Source organism: Delphinapterus leucas, chromosome 10 (genome assembly GCF_059928025.1).
Source record: "Delphinapterus leucas isolate spDelLeu-1000000601 "Yukka" chromosome 10, BTC_Dleu_Yukka2, whole genome shotgun sequence".
NCBI classification, from domain to species: Eukaryota; Metazoa; Chordata; class Mammalia; order Artiodactyla; family Monodontidae; genus Delphinapterus; species Delphinapterus leucas.
The window spans coordinates 20,750,153-20,772,952 of NC_143138.1; the positions used below are offsets into that span (position 1 = coordinate 20,750,153).

The 22,800-nt window shown below is 39.5% G+C and overlaps 1 protein-coding gene across 2 annotated transcripts in view; it reads right to left on the minus strand.

Moving 5' to 3' along the window:
• Positions 1–22,800, minus strand: part of SLC17A2 (solute carrier family 17 member 2) — a 65,448-nt gene that overhangs the window by 10,745 nt on the left and 31,903 nt on the right. For both annotated transcript variants that reach the window (XM_022562227.2, XM_089918432.1), the window contains exons 3-7: positions 14,449–14,649; positions 6,450–6,560; positions 4,342–4,553; positions 2,267–2,500; positions 2,094–2,181 (exon numbers count right to left, since the gene is read on the minus strand). In XM_022562227.2, the coding sequence (XP_022417935.1) occupies positions 2,094–2,181; positions 2,267–2,500; positions 4,342–4,553; positions 6,450–6,477 (562 nt within the window). In that variant the 5' untranslated portion in view covers positions 6,478–6,560; positions 14,449–14,649. The remainder of the gene's footprint in view (positions 1–2,093; positions 2,182–2,266; positions 2,501–4,341; positions 4,554–6,449; positions 6,561–14,448; positions 14,650–22,800) is intronic.

The following is a 22,800-nucleotide window of genomic DNA, read 5'->3' on the forward strand; positions in this document are numbered from 1 at the left end:
ATGATGAAAAATCTGAAAGAGAAATTAAGGAAACACTCCCATTTACCACTGCAACAAAAAGAATAAAATACCTAGGAATAAACCTACCTAGGGAGACAAAAGACCTGTATGCAGAAAACTATAAGACACTGATGAAAGAAATTAAAGATGATACCAACAAATGGAGAGATATTCCATGTTCTTGGATTGGAAGAATCAATACTGTGAAAATGACTATACTACCCAAAGCAATCTACAGATTCAATGCAATCCCTATCAAATTACCAATAGCATTTTTTACAGAACTGGAACAAAAAAATCTTAAAATTTGTATGGAGACACAAAAGACCCCAAATAGCCAAAGCAGTCTTGAGGATACAATGGAGAAAAGACAGTCTCTTCAATAAGTGGTGCTGGGAAAACTGGACAGCTACATGTAAAAGAATGAAATTAGAACACTCCCTAACACCATACACAAAAATAAACTCAAAATGGGTTAGAGACCTAAATATAAGACCAGACACTATAAAACACTTAGAGGAAAACATAGGAAGAACACTCTTTGACATAAATCACAGCAAGATCTTTTTTGATCCACCTCCTAGAGTAATGGAAATAAAAACAAAAATAAACAAGTGGGACCTAATGAAACTTAAAACCTTTGGCAACGCCAAGGAAACTACAAACAAGATGAAATGACAACCCTCAGAAAGGGAAAAAATATTTGCAAACGAATCAATGGACAAAGGATTAATCTCCAAAATATATAAACAGCTCATGCAGCTCAATATTAAAAAAACAAACAACCCAATCAGAAAATGGGCAGAAGGCCTAAATAGACATTTGTTCAAAGAGGACATAAAGATGGCCAAGAAGCACATGAAAAGCTGCTGAACATCACTAATTACTAGAGAAATGTAAATCAAAACTACAATGAGGTATCACATCACACCAGTTAGAATGGGCACCATCAGAAAATCTACAAACAACAAATACTGGAGAGGGTGTGGAGAAAAGGGAACCCTCTTGCACTGTTGGTGGGAATGTAAATTGATACAGCCAATATGGAGAACAGTATGGAGGTTCCTTAAAAAAACTAAACATAGAACTACCATACGACCCAGCAATCCCAGTAGTGGGCATATACCCTGAGAAAACCATAATTCAAAAAGACACATGCACCCCAATGTTCACTGCTGTGCCGTTTACAGTAGCCAGGTCATGGAAGCAACCTAAATGCCCATAGCCAGAAGAATGGATAAAGAAGATGTGGTACATGCATACAATGGAATATTACTCAGCCAATAAAGGAATGAAATTGAGTCATTTGTTAGAGATGTGGATGAATCTAGAGAGTGTCATACAGAGTGAAGTAAGTCAGAAAGAGAAAAACAAATATTGTATATTAATGCATATATGTGGAACCTAGAAAAATGGTACAGACGAACTGGTTTGCAGGGCAGAAATAGAGACACAGATGTAGAGAACAAATATATGGACAGCAAGGGGGGAAAGCAGCGGGGGGTGGGGGGTGGTGGTGTAATGAATTGGGAGATTGGGATTGACATGTATACACTGATGTGTATAAAATGGATGACTAACAAGAACTTGCTGTATAAAAAAATAAATAAAATAAATTTAAAAGAAAAGAAAATGAGAGTTAAAAATTATCTTCAAAGGGATATTGTGAATATTAGCTCCGAAGAGTAAAGAACTCAGAATAATGTGGGCCCTTGAAACTCTACTTTCCAGACTGATTTATCTCCTTACCACTGATAGTCTTAATTCTCATTTGCATATCTTTGCTAAAATGGTGTTTATACAGTTTACTTGTTTGTTTTTTTTTCTATTTTTGCAAATTCTTAAAGTTCTAAAGTTTCCCCTACAGTGCTTTTCTGACTACCCTCACAATGCTCAATGGTCTTTTCTGCTTCTGAGTCTTAGTGGCTTTACAGCACAGATGTATCTGTCTTATTTGTTATGTGACTGTCTTACATTGTTGAATATTTTTACAGTACTTTTCTCCCTGTTCCCCAAACCATCCTATGCATAGAAGGAAAGATGTAATAGGGTGAAGCAGATTACAAAGTTGTGATCTATATGCATATCCTTACCTGATCCCGCAATGCTGGTGAGCTTGCTTCGTTCAAGTGGGGGAGCCCATTTTGCCCAAATTGTAAACTGACCTGTCCATGCCATTCCCTGAAATGAAAATCATTAAGGCTCTTGATCTCTAGTAGAATTCAGGCATCCATATCCCACACAGAATGAGAAAGTAACCGGCTACCTGGGCCATGCCCTGGACTGTCCGAATCACAATAACCAGAATCACTCCAAAGTCAGCAGCCAGTGGTGTAAAGAGGGTGAGAAGGGAGGAGATCAGCAAACCAGCACCAAGCATCTGCTTTGCTCCAAATATCCCTGCTAAATAGCCACTTGGGATCAGAGTCAGTATTATCCCATAGCTGATGGAGCTAAAGATGATACCCTGAGTCTCTGGGCTCCATTCATATACAGAGGCCTGGGGGGAAAAAAAGGAAAATTCTTTGCTAAGAATTTCTTTTATAAAAATTCTATTTTATAGCCAGAGCTGCTTGGGGTTTTGACCCTCCTATAAAATATCAATTTTGGCTTTCCTCCATTTTTTACCAAACAAATATTCCACCTTTTCCAAACAACCAATTATATCTCTAATTTGCTCCTCTCAGAGGGAGAAAAAAATAGAGAAATGAAGAAGAAAAGGAAAAAAAAATAGAGAAATGAAGAAGAAAAGAGATAAATAAATGATTACATAGGTAGTTGATAGGAAGATGTAAATGAAATATAGTGAAAGAGCTTCTTTTAACTATTTTGGTTCTAGTAAATAAGTCAGAAGACATGCTGACTCTCATTTTAAAAAATAAGGAAAACACATCTTTACTGAATGCTTATCAAAATTAGTCCCTAAAATCAAGTTTAGGAATCATGGTCTGCCCTGGCAGACCTATGTGTCCTAAGACACATATTACACATTAATAAGATCACAATTTCTTCTGATGTAACCCAATAAATAATTTTGGTAGACCACTAGATACATGGCATCATGGTATGAATTGAAGTAAAGAGCCAAACAATGTAAAATATGAAATATTTTGTCCACTTAAAATAACTATAAATAATACAAGATATATGACTCATGTCAGAATTCAAGTTTGAGGATGAACGGCAGTAAAATAGGGACTTTAAGAAGAGGGAAGAACAATTTTGGGAAGGTCCCAGGAAGGAAGAAGTACTTGAACCATTCTTTGAAGAATGCCTATGATTTGTGTAAAGAGAAATAGGAAAACTCATTCTTATTGAAGAAAAACAGCAAAAGTGGACTTGCAGTATTTGGAATGATACCCAGTGAAACTAACCAGGACTCTAACTTGCTCAGAGCAAAGACTCTCCCTGGGTCAGTGATAGCAGAAATGAGTGTGCTGAGAAGTGGGCCCAGGTTCTGGAGAAGTACAGCATCTCAAGAGAGGAGTTCGTGACTTGAAGGTATTCTGGATTCTTGAGCACAGGTGTGTGAATGTGTAGAATGAATGATGGAAGAAAGACTGGAGACAGAGAGGTCATTATAAATAAGCTGGCTCCAAGGTAACAAAATCATAAAATATGAGGATGACTTTAGAAATGTAAAATAAATGTTAGTTTAAAGAAAAAATTTAAATGGGTTATAATCATGATTCTTATACAAATAAAAAATGAACATGTAATAAAGATTTTGTTTAACTCATTGATTAATGGGGGAATTGGTAAGATGTTACAACTGGCCCAAAGGAGAATTCAAAGACCCACACATTTATAAGTGGGAAGTAATGCTGAAATAGATTTTAAATATATAGCAAAACTGGCTTATTTAACTGAGAGGCAAGTGGAGGAGAGTAGCAATTGATTTTTCTCAGAACAAAATTCATTTGCAGAGCTATGGGCAAGAATCATTTGCATTACTATTTATTATATAGAACTTACTGAGTTGTAAAATGGCTCAAAGACTATGAAAAGTACAGAGACCTGCTTAAAATCAGGCAGAAGGATGTGCTTAGATACATCCTAGTGCCTAGTTTTTCATTGAAGATACCCAGTAATCTATTCCTTTCTAGAAGTGTTCACAATTTTTTCCTATAGTCCCTACCCCCAACCTTGTAATCATAATAATCTCAGTGAGACTATTTTAATCACAGAGGTAAGCAATATCTCAAAGAAAAATACTTCCAGTCCTTTTTAGTTTGCCACTGAAAATTCATGCTTCTATATGCCACAGAATCAAGATACAATTCTTCCTTTCAAACTGGGTTTTCCCTCTCAACAAAGAGCCTTGTTCTCCATTATACTTACTCCTGAATTAAACTCCTTGGTGGATCTGTTGGAGCGATTGAGGGTGAATGCAAGAGGTCTTTCTGTGGAGGCATTGAATAAACCAGGCTGCTGAGTGCTATTCACCATGGCAATGATTGCAATGCTCAGACTCACACGCTGGGTTATCACGGTAAAGTTTGAGAAGTGCATGATGAGAGCCAGTCCATAGCGTAATGAACAGAATTCAGGAACTAGAGAATAACACAGATGTCTGCAGTGAGTATCGTGACTGAGATCACCTTCTTTCCATTTCTCCCACTGCTAAGTCTGAGAAAACTACAGATGATTTCATGCAGTCCCACTATCTTTTTTCACCGAAATAATCATAACTACAAAGCTTCTTTGTCATATTCTTTAGTTGGCTTCAAGACAATAAATCGGGGATCTTACCATAAAGTAAAACAAATACGGCCTTTTTTCAGAGGTGTGGGAAGCAGATGAAAATATAATAAAAATTAAATGAAGGCATTTATGTCACATTGTTCCAAAATAAAGTGAATGAGGAAGATGGGGAAGAGCCAGTCACAGAACCTGAGTCTCCTAGTCTCAAGTCTGTGGTCCCATCTGTTTTGCATATTCATCTACCATAAAGCTTGAAAGTTTATACTTAGAGACCTGCCTTTGAATTAAGCTAACATCCAAAGGTTCTCTTTTATTTATTTATTTATTTTATTTTTTTAAATTCATGCTCATGCCTAATTCGAAATTTTCTGCTATTTCTTTTTTTTTTCTTTTTTTTTTTGAAGATGTTGGGGGTAGGAGTTTTTTAATTAATTTATTTATTTTTGCTGTGTTGGGTCTTCTTTTCTGTGTGAGGGCTTTCTCTAGTTGCTGCAAGCGGGCGCCACTCTTCATTGCGGTGCGCGGGCCTCTCACTATCATGGCCTCTCTTGTTGTGGAGCACAGGCTCCAGACGCGCAGGCTCAGTAGTTGTGGCTCACGGACCTAGTTGCTCCGCGGCATGTGGGATCCTCCCAGACCAGGGCTCGAACCCGTGTCCCCTGCATTAGCAGGCAGATTCTCAACCACTGGGCCACCGGGGAAGCCCCAAGGGCTCTCTTTTAAAATACCTGATATACAGTGTATAAATGAGCACAACCACTAACTCCTTAGTGCAATGTTCACTTGGAAGTATTTTTGTTGTATGTCACTAGGCTCTGCCTTCACATATATTCAGCTTAAAAAAAAACTAATATGGGGAGCCATTTTTACTGTTTGTAGGTGATACGGTACTGGAGGAACTGTCATTCTGTTACAAGAGCAACACATTCTTTTAGGTCCCTGTGAAGTGGAAAAATGGGCCTATATTGAAAGGGTTCCCATGTGAATGATGGATTAAATTTTTTTGCACATTTGGAGAAATGGGACTAAAGAGCAACAAAGAGAGAACCTGTGAAGAAACAGATAAACATATAAAAATATATATATAATGGGAGAAATAATTTTTAATGGCCAAATAGGCTCAGGGATGAGATTTGGTTGCCTGCAAAAGAATTATTTCCCTATTACTGGAGGTTTCCAAAGCTCATGGGAAATAACCAGCTACATAGCAAAGATATTGTAGCAGGAACTCATATATGGGTTAGGGGTTTGTTTAAAATGACTTTTTCTGGACTCATTCCATTCCTTATGTCCTGGGATTCAGTGATCATTTGACGTAATTTCTCATAGATACCTCATTGGGGATCCCTAAGGAAAAAGTAGCAGGTAACAGAATGAGGGGCTGGATCTGGTCCAATGTTATACTGGGAGAATCTCCACAACAGGGAGGCTTGATAAAAAACAAAGGAGAAGGAATGGAGAACGAGGATGTGGAAATAAAACTTCCACTCTTCCATAAGGTAGCCTGCAAATACAAGATGTGACTTGGGACTTCCCTGGTGGTCCAGTGGTTAAGACTCCATGCTCCCGATGCAGGGGGGCCCAGGTTCGATCTCTGGTCAGGGAACTAGAGTCCGCATGCCGCAACTAAAGGTCTTGAGTGCCGCAACTAAGACCCGGTGCAGCCAAATAAATAAATTTTAAAGAAAAAGAGAGAGAGAGAGAGAGAGAGAGAGAGAGAGAGAGAGAGAGATATGTGGCTTTACCTTTCCTGGTGGAAGGCTTCTCATCCATTTGGCTCCTCTGGGAAATGGTACCACACTTTGTGGGGGAGATTCCCTCTGCCTTGAATCTCTTTTACCACGACGGGCTTTTATCTATGGGGAAGAAGAACAATCCAAAACAAGACGCACAAATAATTTTCTCGTGTTAATGTTGCATTCTCTCATCATCAATGAAAGTTTTGACCCAACACAGGTATATGATTTACATTTTGCAGTACGCTTCCTTATTGCTATGCTTACGGAGGACTCTATTTTTATAAGAAATCTGACTAAGTCCCAGCTAAGTGACATAGAGCTAGTCATTTAAATTCTCTAATTGGCCATTTCCTTGTCTGTTCAATAAAAATAAATCTCCTTTCTGAGTGGTGCTGCAAGAACTGAATGAGAAAATTGCAAACCACAGAGAACCATGCAAAGGTAAGGCATATTATAGCTTGAAGCAAGGTCAGAAGACAGGAAATTAAGCCCAAGAGCTGGGGAGGAAAGTTCCAGAGCAGCCCTTTCTTTCATTTTGACCATGTTTCTGTACATCTTTCTGTACAACCAGAACAATGTCCCATGGTTCCTTCTTTGAACATGAAGAATGACATTGCATAACACATATATATAATACTAATAGTATTTAATGGTTTAAAATGTTTATTCTTGTCTTTGCTAACACAATTTGGACACTTTACTGGGCTGAAAAGTTCTTCAAATCACCTGAATGAGGGCTTTCTACCATAATTATGAATAAATCCAGCTACTTGACAGGTAAAGAGAATTCATGACCTCGAAATGGACGTGTCTAATTTGATACCTGTACCCCAATATTTGGGGATTCATACATTTATTTCTTCTAGGTACAATCCTCATGCTAAGAATATCATAAGTTTCGCAGTCATTCCTAAACTGAAGCATCCATGACCTCACAAACACATGTATCAAGCTTATACTGCATCACTCAAAGCTTTGCATTCTTTCTGCACATAAATTTAACAAGACTTATCTGCACACTTAAGAATGGAGGATGGAGGATCATAATGAAAGAGACAGGTGAAGAATTTTGTTCAAAAATATTCTTTGCAGTATTATTACAACATAATAGTGGAGACAAATTAACCTAACCATAAGGGTTTGGTGAGTCAATTTTAATAGATTCTTATAGTGGACTTTATTAAAATAATGTTTTCAAAGATATGGAATAATATTAAGGAAATGCCTGTACTCTAGTATACAAAACAAGCACTATGCCTATGTTGATACACGCACATCCAAGAAGAGAGAAATGGATTCACACAAGTGCCAGCAATGGCTATTTCTGGGTTGCAGAACACACTGTGGTCACGTAATTCTTTATGATTTTCCATATTTATCAAGTGATTTTTTTAAACAATTAGTAGTTATTTTATACTCAGTGTCTTTGAAGGAACAATAATTAGGCTTCATAAAGCCAGTCAGGGTAGTTTTCTGCTTGCCAAATGGCTCTAGAATTCTGAGAACAAGGTCACCCCATCTGAGTTTTGAAATTTTCTTTTTTTGTTACAATGTACCCAAATAGATGCCCAGTTGCCGACAAGAGAATGTCAGCACCAGGAAACATGTTGGCTTTTGCTGTGCTTTTTTTAAAACATCTTTACTGGAGTAAAATTGCTTTACAATGGTGTGTTAGTTTCTGCTTTATAACAAAGTGAATCAGCTATACATATACATATATCCCCATACCTCCTCCCTCTTGCATCTCCCTCACACCCTCCCTATCCCACACCTCTAGGTGGTCACAAAGCAGTGAGCTGATCTACCTGTGCTATGTGGCTGCCTCCCACTAGCTATCTATTTTACATTTGGTAGTGTATATATATCAATGCTACTCTCTCACTTCGTCCCATCTTACACTTCCTCCTCCCTGTGTCCTCAAGTCCATTCTCTACATCTGCGTCTTTATTCCTGTCCTGCCCCTACGTTCTTCAGAACCTTTTTTTTTTTTTTAGATTCCATATATATGTGTTAGCACATGGTATTTGTTTTTCTCTAAATGACTTATTTCACTCTGTATGACAGACTCTAGGTCCATCCACCTCACTACAAATAACTCAATTTTGTTCCTTTTTATGGCTGAGTAATATTCCATTGTATATATGTGTCACATCTTCTTTCTCCACTCATCTGTCGATGGACACTTAGGTTGCTTCTATGTCCTGGCTATTGTAAACAGAGCTGCACTGAACATTGTGGTACATGACTCTTTTTGAATTATGGTTTTCTCAGGGTATATGCCCAGTAGTGGGATTGCTGGGTCGTATGGTAGTTCTATTTTTAGTTTTTTAAGGACTCCATACTGTTCTCCATAGTGGCTGTATCAATTTACATTCCCACCAACAGTGCAAGAGGGTTCCCTTTTCTCCACACCCTCTCCTACATTTATTGTTTGTCGATGTTTTGATGATGGCCATTCTGACTGGTGTGAGGTGATACCTCATTGTAGTTTTTATTTTATTTATTTATTTTTTACATCCTTATTGGAGTATAAGTGCTTTACAATGGTGTGTTAGTTTCTGCTTTATCACAAAGTGAATCAGTTATACAAGTACATATATCCCCATATCTCTTCGCTCTTGCATTTCCCACCCTCCCACCCTCCCTGTCCCACCCTTCTAGGTGGTCACAAAGCACTGAGCTGATCTACCTGTGCTATCCAGGAAGCAACCTAAATGTCCATCAACAGATGAATGGATAAAGAAGATGTGGCTCATTGTAGTTTTGATTTGCATTTCTCTAATGATTAGTGAGAAATCATTAATGATGTTGAGCATTCTTTCATGTGTTTGTTGGCAATCTGTATATCTTCTTTGGAGAAATGTCTATTTAGGTCCTTTGCCCATTTTTGGATTGGGTTGTTTGTTTTTTGATATTGAGCTGCATGAGCTGCTTGTAAATTTTGGAGATTAATCCTTTGTCAGTTGCTTCATTTGCAAATATTTTCTCCCATTCTGAGGGTTGTCTTTTCGTCTTTTTTATGGTTTCCTTTGCTGTGCAAAGCTTTTAAGTTCCATTTATTCCCATTTGTTTATTTTTGCTTTTATTTCCATTTCTCTAGGAGGTAGGTCAAAAAGTTTTGCTGTGCTTTGGAAGGCTTTCCAGTCCTGCTAACATCTGGATGATATCAGGAGTTCAGTTCAGGGCTCTACACTCAGATCTTAGCTGAAGAAACGGGAGCGGCCACCTGGTTGACCCGGAGTTTGGACCATTTTCTATTTGATCTCTCTTGTTATGTAAGATCCCAAGACTTGGCAGAAGGCGATTTTTCAACTGTACACTCAGCTACAAGTACTTGTACTCCAATGAAAGGCTTCCCACCAACCTCTCCAACCAATCTGACAAACATTGAGCCCTAGAGCTGAAAGAGACTTGGAGATTCTCTGACCCAACTGTTCTTTTTTTTTTTTTTATGAGGAGATTGATGTGCAGAATGCTTGAAAAGTTGCTTCGAGTCACAGAGTATACTGAGTCAGCACCAGGTCTCCCGATGCCCAGACTACTGCTTTTTTCTATCTATTAATACTACTTCCTCTTTATGGGCATACTTTAAGCACAAGCTTAAAATACAATTGGGTAGTTTCATTTTAAGGTATTCCAGATAGGAATTTATATGATTTTAAGTTAAGGGTTTTTTTAAAAAATTGAGGTATAGTTGATTTACAATATTATATTAGTTTCAGGTGTACAGCATAGTGATTCAGTATTTTTGCAGATTATACTCCATTCTAAGTTATTACAAGATAATTGCCATAATTCCCTCTGCTCTACAGTATACCCTTGTTGCTTATCTATGATTTTAAATTAAGTTTTAATCATTTATTCCAGAAGGAAATTTGATGATGAAAATACTTTCAGGTTGAGCTTTGAATATTTAAAAAAAAAAAAAGACTACTCTTTCTTGCTTTTTTTTTGGCGGTATGTGGGCCTCTCACTGTTGTGGCCTCTCCCGTTGCGGAGCACAGGTTCCGGATGCGCAGGCCCAGCGGCCATGGCTCACTGGGCCAGCCGCTCCGCGGCATGTGGGATCTTCCCGGACCGGGGCACGAACCCCTGTGCCCTAGCACCGGCAGGCGGACTCTCAACCACTGTGCCACCAGGGAAGCCCTTTCTTGCTTTTTTGATTAGTGGAATTATATCACAAACCCATCCCTTCAGTTCCCATTCCATCTGCTGCCATCCCTACCTTGGCTTTCATCGTTTCAAATGCTACTTTGAAATTTGCCTTAATAGCTAACTTCAGTTGTTAATTGCCCTGTTTCCTGTGTTTGAGACAAATGCAGAAATCAGGCAGACATCCCAAACCAATCGAAAAGAGGGTCCTTCTGTGACATAGTAATGGCAACTATTTTTCTAAAATAATCACAGAAGCATATGATAATATGGGATCTGAGAATTGGCATAATTGATATCACTTAGAGACAGTGGAATGAGTTTTAGCCCAATTATAAACATTGTCAAGGACCTTCCTACTCAAGAGTGACATTTCTAAAAAATAGTGAATCCTAGTGTCAAAGCTGTAAATAGGGGCTTCCCTGGTGGCGCAGTGGTTGAGAGTCCGCCTGCCGATGCAGGGGACGCAGGTTCGTGCCCCGGTCCGGGATGATCCCACATGCCGCGGAGTGGCTGGTCCCGTGAGCCATCGCCGCTGAGCCTGCACGTCCGGAGCCTGTGCTTCACAACAGGAGAGGCCACAACAGTGAGAGGCCCGCATACCGCAAAAGAAAAAACAAAAAAAAAAACACCTGTAAATAGATATGGAAAAAAATGAATTAAAATTAAGTAAAATAAAAATTCTATACTTTAAAAATAATTTTATGACACAAAATAGAGTTATATTTGGTATAAAAATAATATAGACATAGATAAGATGACATGCATAAGCAAAATAATTTTATCCTCTTACTATTAGTCTAGAACTCACTATTTTGTTATAATGGTCTTTCTGTTGCTCTTAGATTTCCCTTAATACCGAGCCTGTCTTGCATCACCTCTGTTAGCCGAGTCCCCTAGTTTACTCAAAGTAAATGTTACATGTGGTTGAAAGAGCAGGAACCTGCAGGTCAAAGGGTATCCAAGGACCAGTTCTTCTCTGTCATTTACAGTCTGAGTAAAGCAGAGCAGATTTTATAAGATCCCAGAGCTGTCACAGTTTCATAGGAAAAATGGGGATAATATTACTTCACAGGACTATTGGGAATGAAAACAAAGGTATGAGACACGCCTTCTCAATGTAAAATATCATACATTGTAAAATGTTATTGATATTAACAACAGAAATAATAATAAGTAGTCACAAGATTGGCACTTGGGCCCTCTCAGAATAATAAATACAGGTTTACAGCAAATGAAATATCTTTCTATAAAAATGCTTTTGATTGATTGTTAAATTGGTTTTAAATGTTTCCTTTTAGAAGTGGGTTCTTCTGGACTAGAATCCAAAAGATGGATGAGGAAGGGATGCACCTTGCTACCAACACCAGAGAACATGCCAAGAAGTAATTTCTTCCATGCTAGTCAAACTGAGGCCTCTTTTATCACCTGTTTACCTTTCTGAAAGATTGGTAGTTCTGGAATAAAATTGGTTATTCCAGTAGGTCATTTACATCATGCTGTTAGTTCATGTGAACGTAATCATGAAAAAAAGAAAAAGAAAAATGTACTAAGCGGGCTTCCCTGGTGACGCAGTGGTTGAGAGTCCGCCTGCCGATGCAGGGGACACGGGTTCGTGCTCGGGCCCGGGAAGATCCCACATGCCGCAGAGCGGCTGGGCCCGTGAACCATGGCCACTGAGGCTGGGTGTCCGGAGCCTGTACTCTGCAATGGCAGAGGCCACAACAGTGAGAGGCCCGCGTACCGCAAAAAAAAAAAAAAAAAATGTACTAAGCACCAATAGTAGGTAATCCTAGAAGGCAGGGTTAGGTCAAAATTAAGGTGCAACTTGGACCCTGCCCACAGTGGACTCACAGCTCTGCTCACCAAGAAATAACACAGGACTGGGCACCTTACCTCCAAGGAACAACCTCAGGTTATGTCTTCCTGGCCTGTATGAGTCCATCTCTGCTATGGAATTGGGGTTTTCTCTGGGAAGGTTGGGAGAGGGCACCTTCCTTGGGTCTTTTCCCCTAGGCCTTCCCATCACAGCACTGATAGGTACTAACCATAATCTCTTGGGGCACCTTTCCTCAGCTGTACAATGAGGGCAACAAACCAGGTGATCTCCACAAGTGTAGAGGTTTTCTTGCCTTCAATCTTATCCACAACTTTGTTCATATTCTCCTTTTCCTGAGAGACAATTTCAACTATATACAGAAATCTGAAAAGGCCCATGAATCACAGTCCCCAATCCCAAACTTCGTTAGTTCTGATCCAGTATTTTATTCTGCAGCCAAAGCCTGTTCGATTCATCAAGGTGTCACAGTAAATACTTACGGAATCCTTGGAGAAGTGACAATTGTCCACAGAGTCCATTGACACTGGTGGCCTCTCAAGCCTTGCTGTAGGGTCTTGACTGAGTCAATTACATTTTTTAGAAAGTTTCTTCTTCATTTTGAAATCAGAAACCGTATTCCCAGGTGGAGATCCTTAGGCTGCTGACAATGTTTTCCTCTGACTTTCCCTTAAACTGTTCCCTCCCTTTAATGGATCTCTGATTGATTAGTAATTATCCTCTGATCCCAAAAGAAGAAATGCACTTACCTTCACCATTAAATCAGTATTGTAAGCCCTAGACTATAGGCTACCTTGAAGAAAGAAGGCATTTTTGTCCCTTCTTCTCTTTCAAATAATTCCACAATTTCACAAGGATAAATATTGCATCACACGGCAGGCAGACTGCATTAGGTTTAGCCCTACGTTCTCGGAGCAGAGAGCCTGGGTTTGGCTTTGCCGCTTAATTTTTAACTTCATTTTCAAGTTCTCGCTGATAGAATATCTCAAAAGATGACACCATGTTTTTTCTGCTTTGAAGTCTGCAGACAGCTGAAAAAGTCAACACGACTTTTTCCTGAAGGGGAGGCAGCATGATGTGGAAGAAAGATCAGGGCTCCTGGAACTGGAGGAATGAGGTCAACCCCACCTTCACTTCCTAGTGTTTTCTGTGGCCTTGGACAAGTCATTTAACCTCCTTGAACTGGTTTCTACCTTAGTAGAACAAGGGTTTAATGCTCAACTCATGGGGTTATTGGGCAAATAAAATGAAATACATATGCTAACCAGTAATAGGTCCTCAATAAATGAGATGCCCCCATAAAAGGGTTCTGTTAAATCAGCTAGACTTTCCTTAAGCATTTGGTGCCCACAGCTTAATAAATGTGAACTTTGGCTACTCTGACATCTTCCCATGAAGCTACCCTGCATCCTTCCTTCCTGCTTCTTATCTGTGCTCTTTCTCATCCAGTCTCTACTTGACTCTTGGTATTTGGACTTGTGTTTTATTTGAGATTCTTAAATTTTGGACTGTGGTTGCTACTGGGTCTTCCCAGTTTGACTCTCAGCCCTTATAAAATGAGGTGAAGTCCTGCCCTTTCTGCCTTTATTAGCTTTAAACTGCCTTAGTTGGGTTTCCCTGTCCCAGTTAGTCTTGCCCAAGGAGCCTATTGGAACCAGCACCTTAGCTTAACTACTTGTTTCCTCTGTATTAGTGTTCTATTGTGGCTGCAATCAATTACCACAAACTTAGTGACCTAAAGTACCATATATTTATTCTTCCAGTTCTGAAGGTCAGAAGTCCCAAATGGGTTTCCCTGGGCCAAAAATCAAGATGCCATCAGGGCCACACTCTCCCTGGAGGCTTTAGGGGAGAATCTATTTCATTTTTTCTGGCTTCTAGATGTCACCTGCCTTCCTTGGCTCATGGCCACGTCCTCCATCTTTAAAGGCAGCAGCATAACATCTTCAAATCTTTCTAACTCTGACCCTCCTACCTCCCTCTTTATAAGGACCCTGGTAATTATATTGGGCTCACTTGGAAAATCCAGGATAATCTTCATGTCTCAAAATCCTTAATCATACACACAAAGTCCCCTTTGCCATACAAGGTAACATGTTCACAGGTTGCGGGGATTAGGATGTGAAAATCTTCAGGTGGCATTCCTCAGCCTACCACAGTCCACTTTTGAAGAGTGGAGAAGTAGCATGGAGAGCTGAAACAACAGCGTCTTCCTTCCTGTAATTGAAAATTCTGGTTATGAATTATTATAAAGTCATTCTGTACTTGGTCAGCCAATAAAAATAGTTAAAAAGAGGGCAAATGAGAACTTCTTTTGCCTAGTTTGCCCCAATGAAGGTGTGACATTTTCTAATTTGTGCAAAGGTACAGCATGACCTGGCAGCAGCCTTGGCAGAAAAAGTAGCTGAGACTGGATCCCCAAAATAGGACTAAATATAATAAGGAAAGAGTGATCAACAGTGTCCAATGCCAGAAGGTTCAAACTATATTTTTCAAGCTACATATTTTGTTTAAATAGTGTAATCCTATAGTTGGATTTTGCAAGCTCCCTGAAGGAATCGTGTATTTTGAGAATTTCTATATCCATAGCTCTTGGCACAGTATTTGGACTATAGAATATATTAAATAAACATTAGTTCATTGGATGGATGAATTCTTGAGTCACGCTTGCCATTAAAAATCAAGATTTCTGTAGCTGGTCCAAACCCCTTAGCCCCCATCATGATTTTCACATAACAAAGTGTCAAATCAACTCAGTGAGCTCCACACTTAATAAGTATCTATAACTTATTTACAAATATCAAGAGTAATGTAACAGAAAAGATCAGAATCTTGAAAAGTTAAGTCTCTTTGGCCTGGCACTAGCAGCTGTTTCTAATCAGAGCAGTTCAATCCCACACTCTTTTCTGAGAATTTATTATATTCCAGACAGGATGCTAGCTTCTGAGAATATCAATTTGTTTAAGACCTGACCCATGACTCCACAGAGTTCAGAGTCCACTGAGCGAGACTATACACAAAGACAGACAACTAGGATGAAAAGTAATAAAAACTAACAGTATAAGCGTGCACAAAGCACTAGGAGAGAACAAATAAGGACCCCTGTCAACACAGGCGTGTCAGAGGAAGGCCTTCTGGAGAAGGCAGCCTGGTCAGTCTTCATGGGTGCCGTGAAAGAGCCAGTAATATAGGGAAAGGACTTTCCAGAAAGAACAAGGCCATAGAGGCAGGTGTGGGGAATTAGAATTGTTCAACATCCCTGGGGATTAAAGTACAAAGGCATGAAGGAAATTTGGTCAACTGACGGGAAACATGACAAACATTAAAAAAAAATCAATTGCTTTTCTCAGTAGTAGAAATAACTAGCCAAGAATGGAAATTGAAAGAAGCTTTTGATGTTCTCTAGTAACAAAAGCTCTAAAATTTTTAGGAATTATTTGAACAAGAAAAGTATGACTCAAAGGAAGAAAACAATAAAATTGCATTAAAAGACATAAAACAAGATCTGGCTAAATGGAACTATATACTATATGATTGGGTGGGAGAACTTAATATCATAAAAATATTGATCTTTTCTGAATTAATAGACAGATTCAGTAAAAATCCAACTAGAAGAAGAAAAGATGGAAGGACACACTGGAAATACCCTAAATGTTCATCAATGGGGCTAACAGAATACATTGTGATACAGCCTTATCACAGAAAATTAAGCAACAGTTTAATAGAATGAGTTGCATCTATACCATTTGACTTGGATGCTTTTGTACAATGTCATGTAATTTTTTTTTTTTGCAGTACGCGGGCCTCTCACTGTTGTGGCCTCTCCCGTTGCGGAGCACAGGTTCCGGATGCGCAGGCCCAGCGGCCATGGCTCACTGGGCCAGCCGCTCCGCGGCATGTGGGATCTTCCCGGACCGGGGCACGAACCCCTGTGCCCTAGCAACGGCAGGCGGACTCTCAACCACTGTGCCACCAGGGAAGCCCTTTCTTGCTTTTTTGATTAGTGGAATTATATCACAAACCCATCCCTTCAGTTCCCATTCCATCTGCTGCCATCCCTACCTTGGCTTTCATCGTTTCAAATGCTACTTTGAAATTTGCCTTAATAGCTAACTTCAGTTGTTAATTGCCCTGTTTCCTGTGTCCGGCAGGCGGGCTCTCAACCACTGCGCCACCAGGGAAGCCCAATATCATGTAATTTTAAATGAGTAAAGCAGATGCAGAGTACATTGAAAGAGATCCATTTTCTTCTAAATTTTTAATTTATTTATCCAATTTTGAATTTATTTACCCAAGAAAAGCCTCTATGAGTATTTTTGTATGAGATTCTATGAGCCAGACCTGGCTGTTAACTTTGGTTATCTGATTTGGGTAACTAGTGAGATGCTAAAAGAGACCTATAAAACTAAACAAAAAGGTGACTACAGAAAAGGAACAGTTATAGCCTATGCATGTAGAATTGTGTGTGTGTGTGTAAGTTTACATATGCATACATTTGTCTATGTGTGTACATACATGTACATACATATACGTATGTATGGGTTTCTTTGTTTTTCTGTTCTGCGTTCTGAACAAATCTCTCAAAATTTTCTTCCACTGCCCTAAAATAGCACTTCTTAAATTTAATGTGCATATGAATTACATAGGGAACTTATTAAAGTGTTAAATATATGGGTCTGGGTGGGCCTGAGGTTTAGCATTTGTATCAAGCTTCCAGATGGTGCAAGTTCCCATGCTGCTGGCCCACTGTTACTTTGTGTAGAAAGAAATGCTCTTATACTCTCTTCCATTGTATTTAGTCTATAATTCATTCCAGGAATAATATTTAGTCAAAAATTTATTTAGCAATAGAGGTCCTTCTTTCAATGCCCATATTTTTCTTAGGATTTCTAAATTGTAAAAATAGTCAACTTTTCTTGTTTAATTTCTACTTATTTCAGTTTCGTAATTTCCTGGTGATTTTAACTACAAGTTAATCCTTCATTTATTTCCTTGAGCAGTCTAAACATAGTTACCTTTGTCTGACTAAAATTATTTTCTTTTAAAGTAAATTCATGTTCTGTTTGTTGAGTTTGACTGCTGTCTTTTAGGTCTATATTCATAAATTTTGAAATTTTGGGGTACAAACCAAATTAGTGTCTTTACTTATCTCTCTTTCTCAGTCTCTCCTCTCCCCTCACTGTCTCTCTCAGTGCTTACCTTACACTGTCTAGAATTCTTTGTGCCACCTTCATCTGCATTTTAAGGTTCATGTTCCAGAACCATTCCAGGGCTTACCCTAGCATTCCAGGTCTCCTGCCCTGTGATAATATTCTGGTCATCCCAAATCTGGTCTCTGATCCTGTGGGCAGCTTGATTGAGGTCCCAGTTGCCAGCCTTAGTCTGTGTTTGCCCCGCTGCCTCCTCAGGACTCTATCTTGCTAAGGCTCATAGCCCTGGATGTCATCAGTCACAGAATGATCTGCCGCCTCTTTCATCATGTGTTAGATTCTAAGATGACCTCAGTCACCCCTGTCTCCTCCATGTTCATGCCTTTGAGTGTGGGTGTGACCTGTGATTTGCTTCCAACCAACAGAATATAACAAAGGTGAAGGAATGTCATTTCCATTATTATATTATATTATATATTATTATATTATATATTATTATATTATATTATATATTATTATATTATGTTATATATTATTATATTATATTATATTATCCTCCATCTTGCTAACAGGTTTGCTCTCTTACGCTTTCGTTGGCTTGGAGGAAACAAGTGGTTGTATTAGGGAACACCCACCCAGGCAGAATCTAGGAGCCTGTAGGAGCTGAGGCAGCCTCCACCAAGAGATTTAAACCTTCAGTTCTGTAGCTGCAAGGAACTGGATTTTGCCAACAACTCGAGGGAGCTTGGAAGTGGATATTTCCCCCATCATGCCTCTGATGAGATTTCAGGCTCTTCCAACACCTGGATTGCAGCCAGGTGAGACACTGAAGCAGAGAACCCAGCTAAGCCATGTCTGAACGGACCTACAGACACTGGGTAAAAATAAATACGCAGTTTTTCGAGCCACTAAGTTTCTAGTAATTCATTTTGCAGCAATAGATAACTAATACCCATGAGCAGTAGAGTCTATCAGCACTAGATGTCAAACAGTGAGCCTGTCTCTGGTCCCATGTCCTTACAGAGACCACTCTTTATCTCTATCCTCTTAATTCTGAGAGGTCAAATTCCCAGACACTACTACCAGCTCTCAGTCCTGGGGTTCGGTAGGCCTGTGGCTTCAGCCCTGTGCAAAGATTTCTCCTTACTTTCTAGCTTACAGAGATGTTTATACTGTTTCTAAGTTTTGTTATTTCCCTCCTCTATTTATATTTTACCTATTAAATAGATAAAATATAATGAAATGAAATAAAGGAGAATGAATTTTATATCCATCTTAACCATCTTTACTCCAATAAAGATATTTAAAAAAAGACACTTAAAAACTAAAAAAAAAAACAAAAAAAACCATATATTTTTACACAGTGGTCTGATTATTTTCTTCAGATAATGCCTTGGAAGTAAAATAAGTGGCTCAGTTGTAAAACTTACTACCAGACTGCCTTCCAGGGTGGTCATTACTTCACATTTACAACAGGCAATTCCCCAACAAGGCCCATGTCCTTGTACTTTATGCAATCCTAGTCTCCAGTTCTTCTGCTTTTATTTCTCTAATTTATGCAACACCCCAAGTCCTCAATAACCCTGCGTTGATGCTGTTGGGAGTACCAACTCTATCTCCTCCAGAACAGAGGCAGAAGTTCCTCTTAGAAAAATGTCAATCTGTCATAACCTTAAGTCTCCCCAATGTCATTTTCCACCTAATTTCTTTGTATGACTTGGGTCTCAGGATAGGCAGTTACCCCTGAAGTTTGATACCTGGATTTGTCTGAATTCTTAACCGAAATTTTAGACCATATCCAACGGAACACACTGCCTCTCAAGCCTTCAGCCGAGCTTATAGTTTTAACTATATAATTACCACCTGAGCATCTTCCAATGCAAAAGCTGCGAAACAACTCGGTCTCCAAAATTCACTCAACTTGCTGCACTGTACCAAATGTTAGTCTGAATGAGACAGAAAATATTTTTCAGGATTTAAAGGCCCAAGATCTTCCAACAATTAACTTACCACTTCCCAAGTTTCAAAGGGGAGATTGGCAGTGGAGACATTCCAGGGTCAGTGGCTCTAATCTAGGAGGGAGGTTCAGAATCACCTGGGGAATTTTAGGAAAACACAGGTGCCGGGCTTCTCAGGAGTGACGCTTAAGCATGTGGATGGCAGCAAAATTTGCCCTTTAAAAAAAAAGCTGCTGCATCTCTAGACAAATGAAGACTGCTTTTTAAATTTTTATTATAAAGCTTGGCCTTAACCTAGTGGTTCTCAACCTTGGATAAACATTCAAACTGCCTGGGGAGCTTTACAGAGCACTAGTGCCTGAGCCAAACCACAGAGATCCTGTTGTAATTATTCTCAAGTGTGTCCTGGGTGATGAGAATTTGAAAAGCTCCTCAGGTGATTCTAATGTTCAGCCAGGCTGAACATTACTGAAATTACTAAAACCCTTCACATGGAGATTTTATTCTGGACAGCTGAGCTAGACCATGGATCAGTCACCAGAAATAAAAAAGAGGCCACAGACTCATTTCCCAAAGAAAGCCGTTGCCCTCTTCTAGATGTATAAAGAAGCCCTGGACACACTGTATCTAAAGCAGACCCAGGACAGATACTCCAGAAAATGCTGGATGAAGCAATAGGAGTCTTGGCTTTAGACTGTACCCTCTCCCACTCTAATACTAATTCCCAGTGAAGTGTTACCAAACTGACCATTGTGTCAATTGGCAAAGCAGGAGTGTGTGTGGGTGTGCGTGCATGACTTTCTACCCCAAACATACAGAAAAATATGATTCAACTTTCAGCATAGATCAAATTTTGTGTTCTAGTATTGTTTTATTTCAAATTATATCTTGGAGAGAATGCATGATTTTGAACTGGATAAATGCTCCCCACTGCTGAACCCCAAGTGCCTGACCCTGGGTTGACCCAGATCTCTCTCTCTGAAGGCTGAATGGAACCATCATAACTCTAATGGGCAAAAGGCTGGTCTGGGAGTTCTCTCAGCTGCAGAAAGAGAAAAAGAACAAAACAAGCAAGCAAGCAAGCAAACAAGCCACCACAACACAAAACTGTGGAGGGGAGAGAGAGGAAGACGGGACTAAAGAGTGATAGTGTGATTTGATATTCAGAGAGGGGTGTGTGTGTGTGTGTGTGTGTGTGTGTGTGTGTGTGTTTGAGAGAGAAACAGAGAGAAACAGAGATAGAGACAGACATAGACAGAGACAAAAAGAGAGATAGAGCCCCAGCCCCAATAGGGAGGAACAAAACGGCTTATCTCTTTCCTAGGATTCCTCCATCTTGCAGCCTAAAGACACAGGGCCCCTACTTGGTCTGCACTCTTAGTGATATGGGTCAAGGGTCAATGCGACTTGTGGTTTTTAAAAACTTTTTATTTTGAAATAATTTCAGACTTACAGAAAAGTTACAAGAAGAATACAAAGAACTCTCATATATAACCTTTACCTAGATTCACCTATTGTTAATATTACTCTTCTCTCCACCTATCCATCTATTTATAGATCTGTATCTCTCTCTATACATATAATTGCTGAAGCATCTGAGAATAAGTTGTAGGTCTCATCCTCTTTTAGCTTTAATACTTTATCCCTAAATTTGAACTTTGCCAGCTGTCCCAATGTGTCTCTTATAACATTTCCCTCCCTCAATTCAGGATCACACATTGCATTTAGTTGTCATGTTTCTTTAGTCTCTTTTAATCTGGAAAAGTTCCTCAGCTTCTTTATCTTTCATGACAATGACTTTTTAAAGATTATAGGTGAGGTGTTTTATAGATTGATTTTTTAAACTTCCCAGCAATGTGCCCTTGAACACCAAAGATGTATTGGCAACAGAGTTTGAAACAAGTGTAAGGTACATAGGAACCACAGAAAAGGGTCTGATCCAAGGGCTGAAAGCCTTATCATCCCGCTACTGCTTTATCAGGTATAGATCTAGGGACCTGGCAGCACCTTCACTGTCCTGAAGGGTGTTAGAATGTAGAGGAGTCTTCCTAGAGGTGGGAGACTTACGGGAGGGGAGGCTGAGATTGAGTTTGGCTGTGGCTAAGTGTCAGGGAAGGGTTTTTGTTCATCTCTGGATGGAATCAGGTTCTGTCTGCAGGTAAGGGGTCGTTGAGATCTAGACTTAGGCTGTCTGGGCCCCTTTGAGGGGAGGGGATTAGGTGAGAAAGAGGAAGGGCCTAGCTTGGAATGAGCAAACAAACAGGTTCATTCTCCACTTTACCCCAGCACTCTGGACCAACGGTGGTTATGAATTTCCCCAGCCATGTAATCACTCCATAAAAAAAATGTGCATGGGAAAGGGGAGGAAGGAGATGTGAGCTCTGCTGGATGCCTGACTATTTCATTCCCAGATTTATTTGTTTTTGTTTTTTGTTTTTTTTGGCTGCGCTGGGTCTTAGTTGCGGCATGTGGGATCTGTCTTTGCAGTGTGCAGGCTTCTCTCTGGTTGTGGCGTGCGGGTTTTTCTCTAGTTGTGGCGCGTGGGCTCTGTAGTTTGCAGCACACAGCCTCTCTCACTGAGGCGCCTGCGGGCTCAGTAGTTGTGGCATGCAGGCTTAGTGGCCCCACGGCATGTGAGATCTTAGTTCCCCGAACAGGGATCGAACCCGCGTCCCCCCTGCATTGGAAGGCGGATTCTTTACCACTGGACCACCAGGGAAGTCCCCCCAGATTTATTTGAAATCAATCCACCTCATGTAGTCCAGGCTCTCAGTCCTGAACTTCCAAATAATATGGAGTATTTTTAATGACCCTTGACATTTTTACAAGAGTCTTTCTGTAATTCCTAGACTCCCTTCTTCTCCTGGTGAACTTTTACTTCGTCTTCAGAACATAGCTCAGAGGTTATCACCTCTGCAGAAGTATCCAAGTTCTGCCAAGAGTTAACTTGCTTCTTTGTTTTTCTTCCTCAGCCTCAACACTTTTTCTTACCTTGTATAACATTTAGAATATAATTAATTTTTAAAAGATATTTTAACTTTCTGGAAACTTTTATAGGAAATACATTTTTTTTTTTAGTTGATATATCCATAGGGTCCAGCCTAGTGTCTGCCATAAAAAAGCTGTTCAATAAATACTCATTGTGTGAATAAATGAATACATTTTAAAATGACTGGATTTAATTGCCATTGTTAGTATGAATCACTTAAAATCATTCCTAAGAGCCAGATTAAATTTGCATTTCTTCAATATTGGTCAAA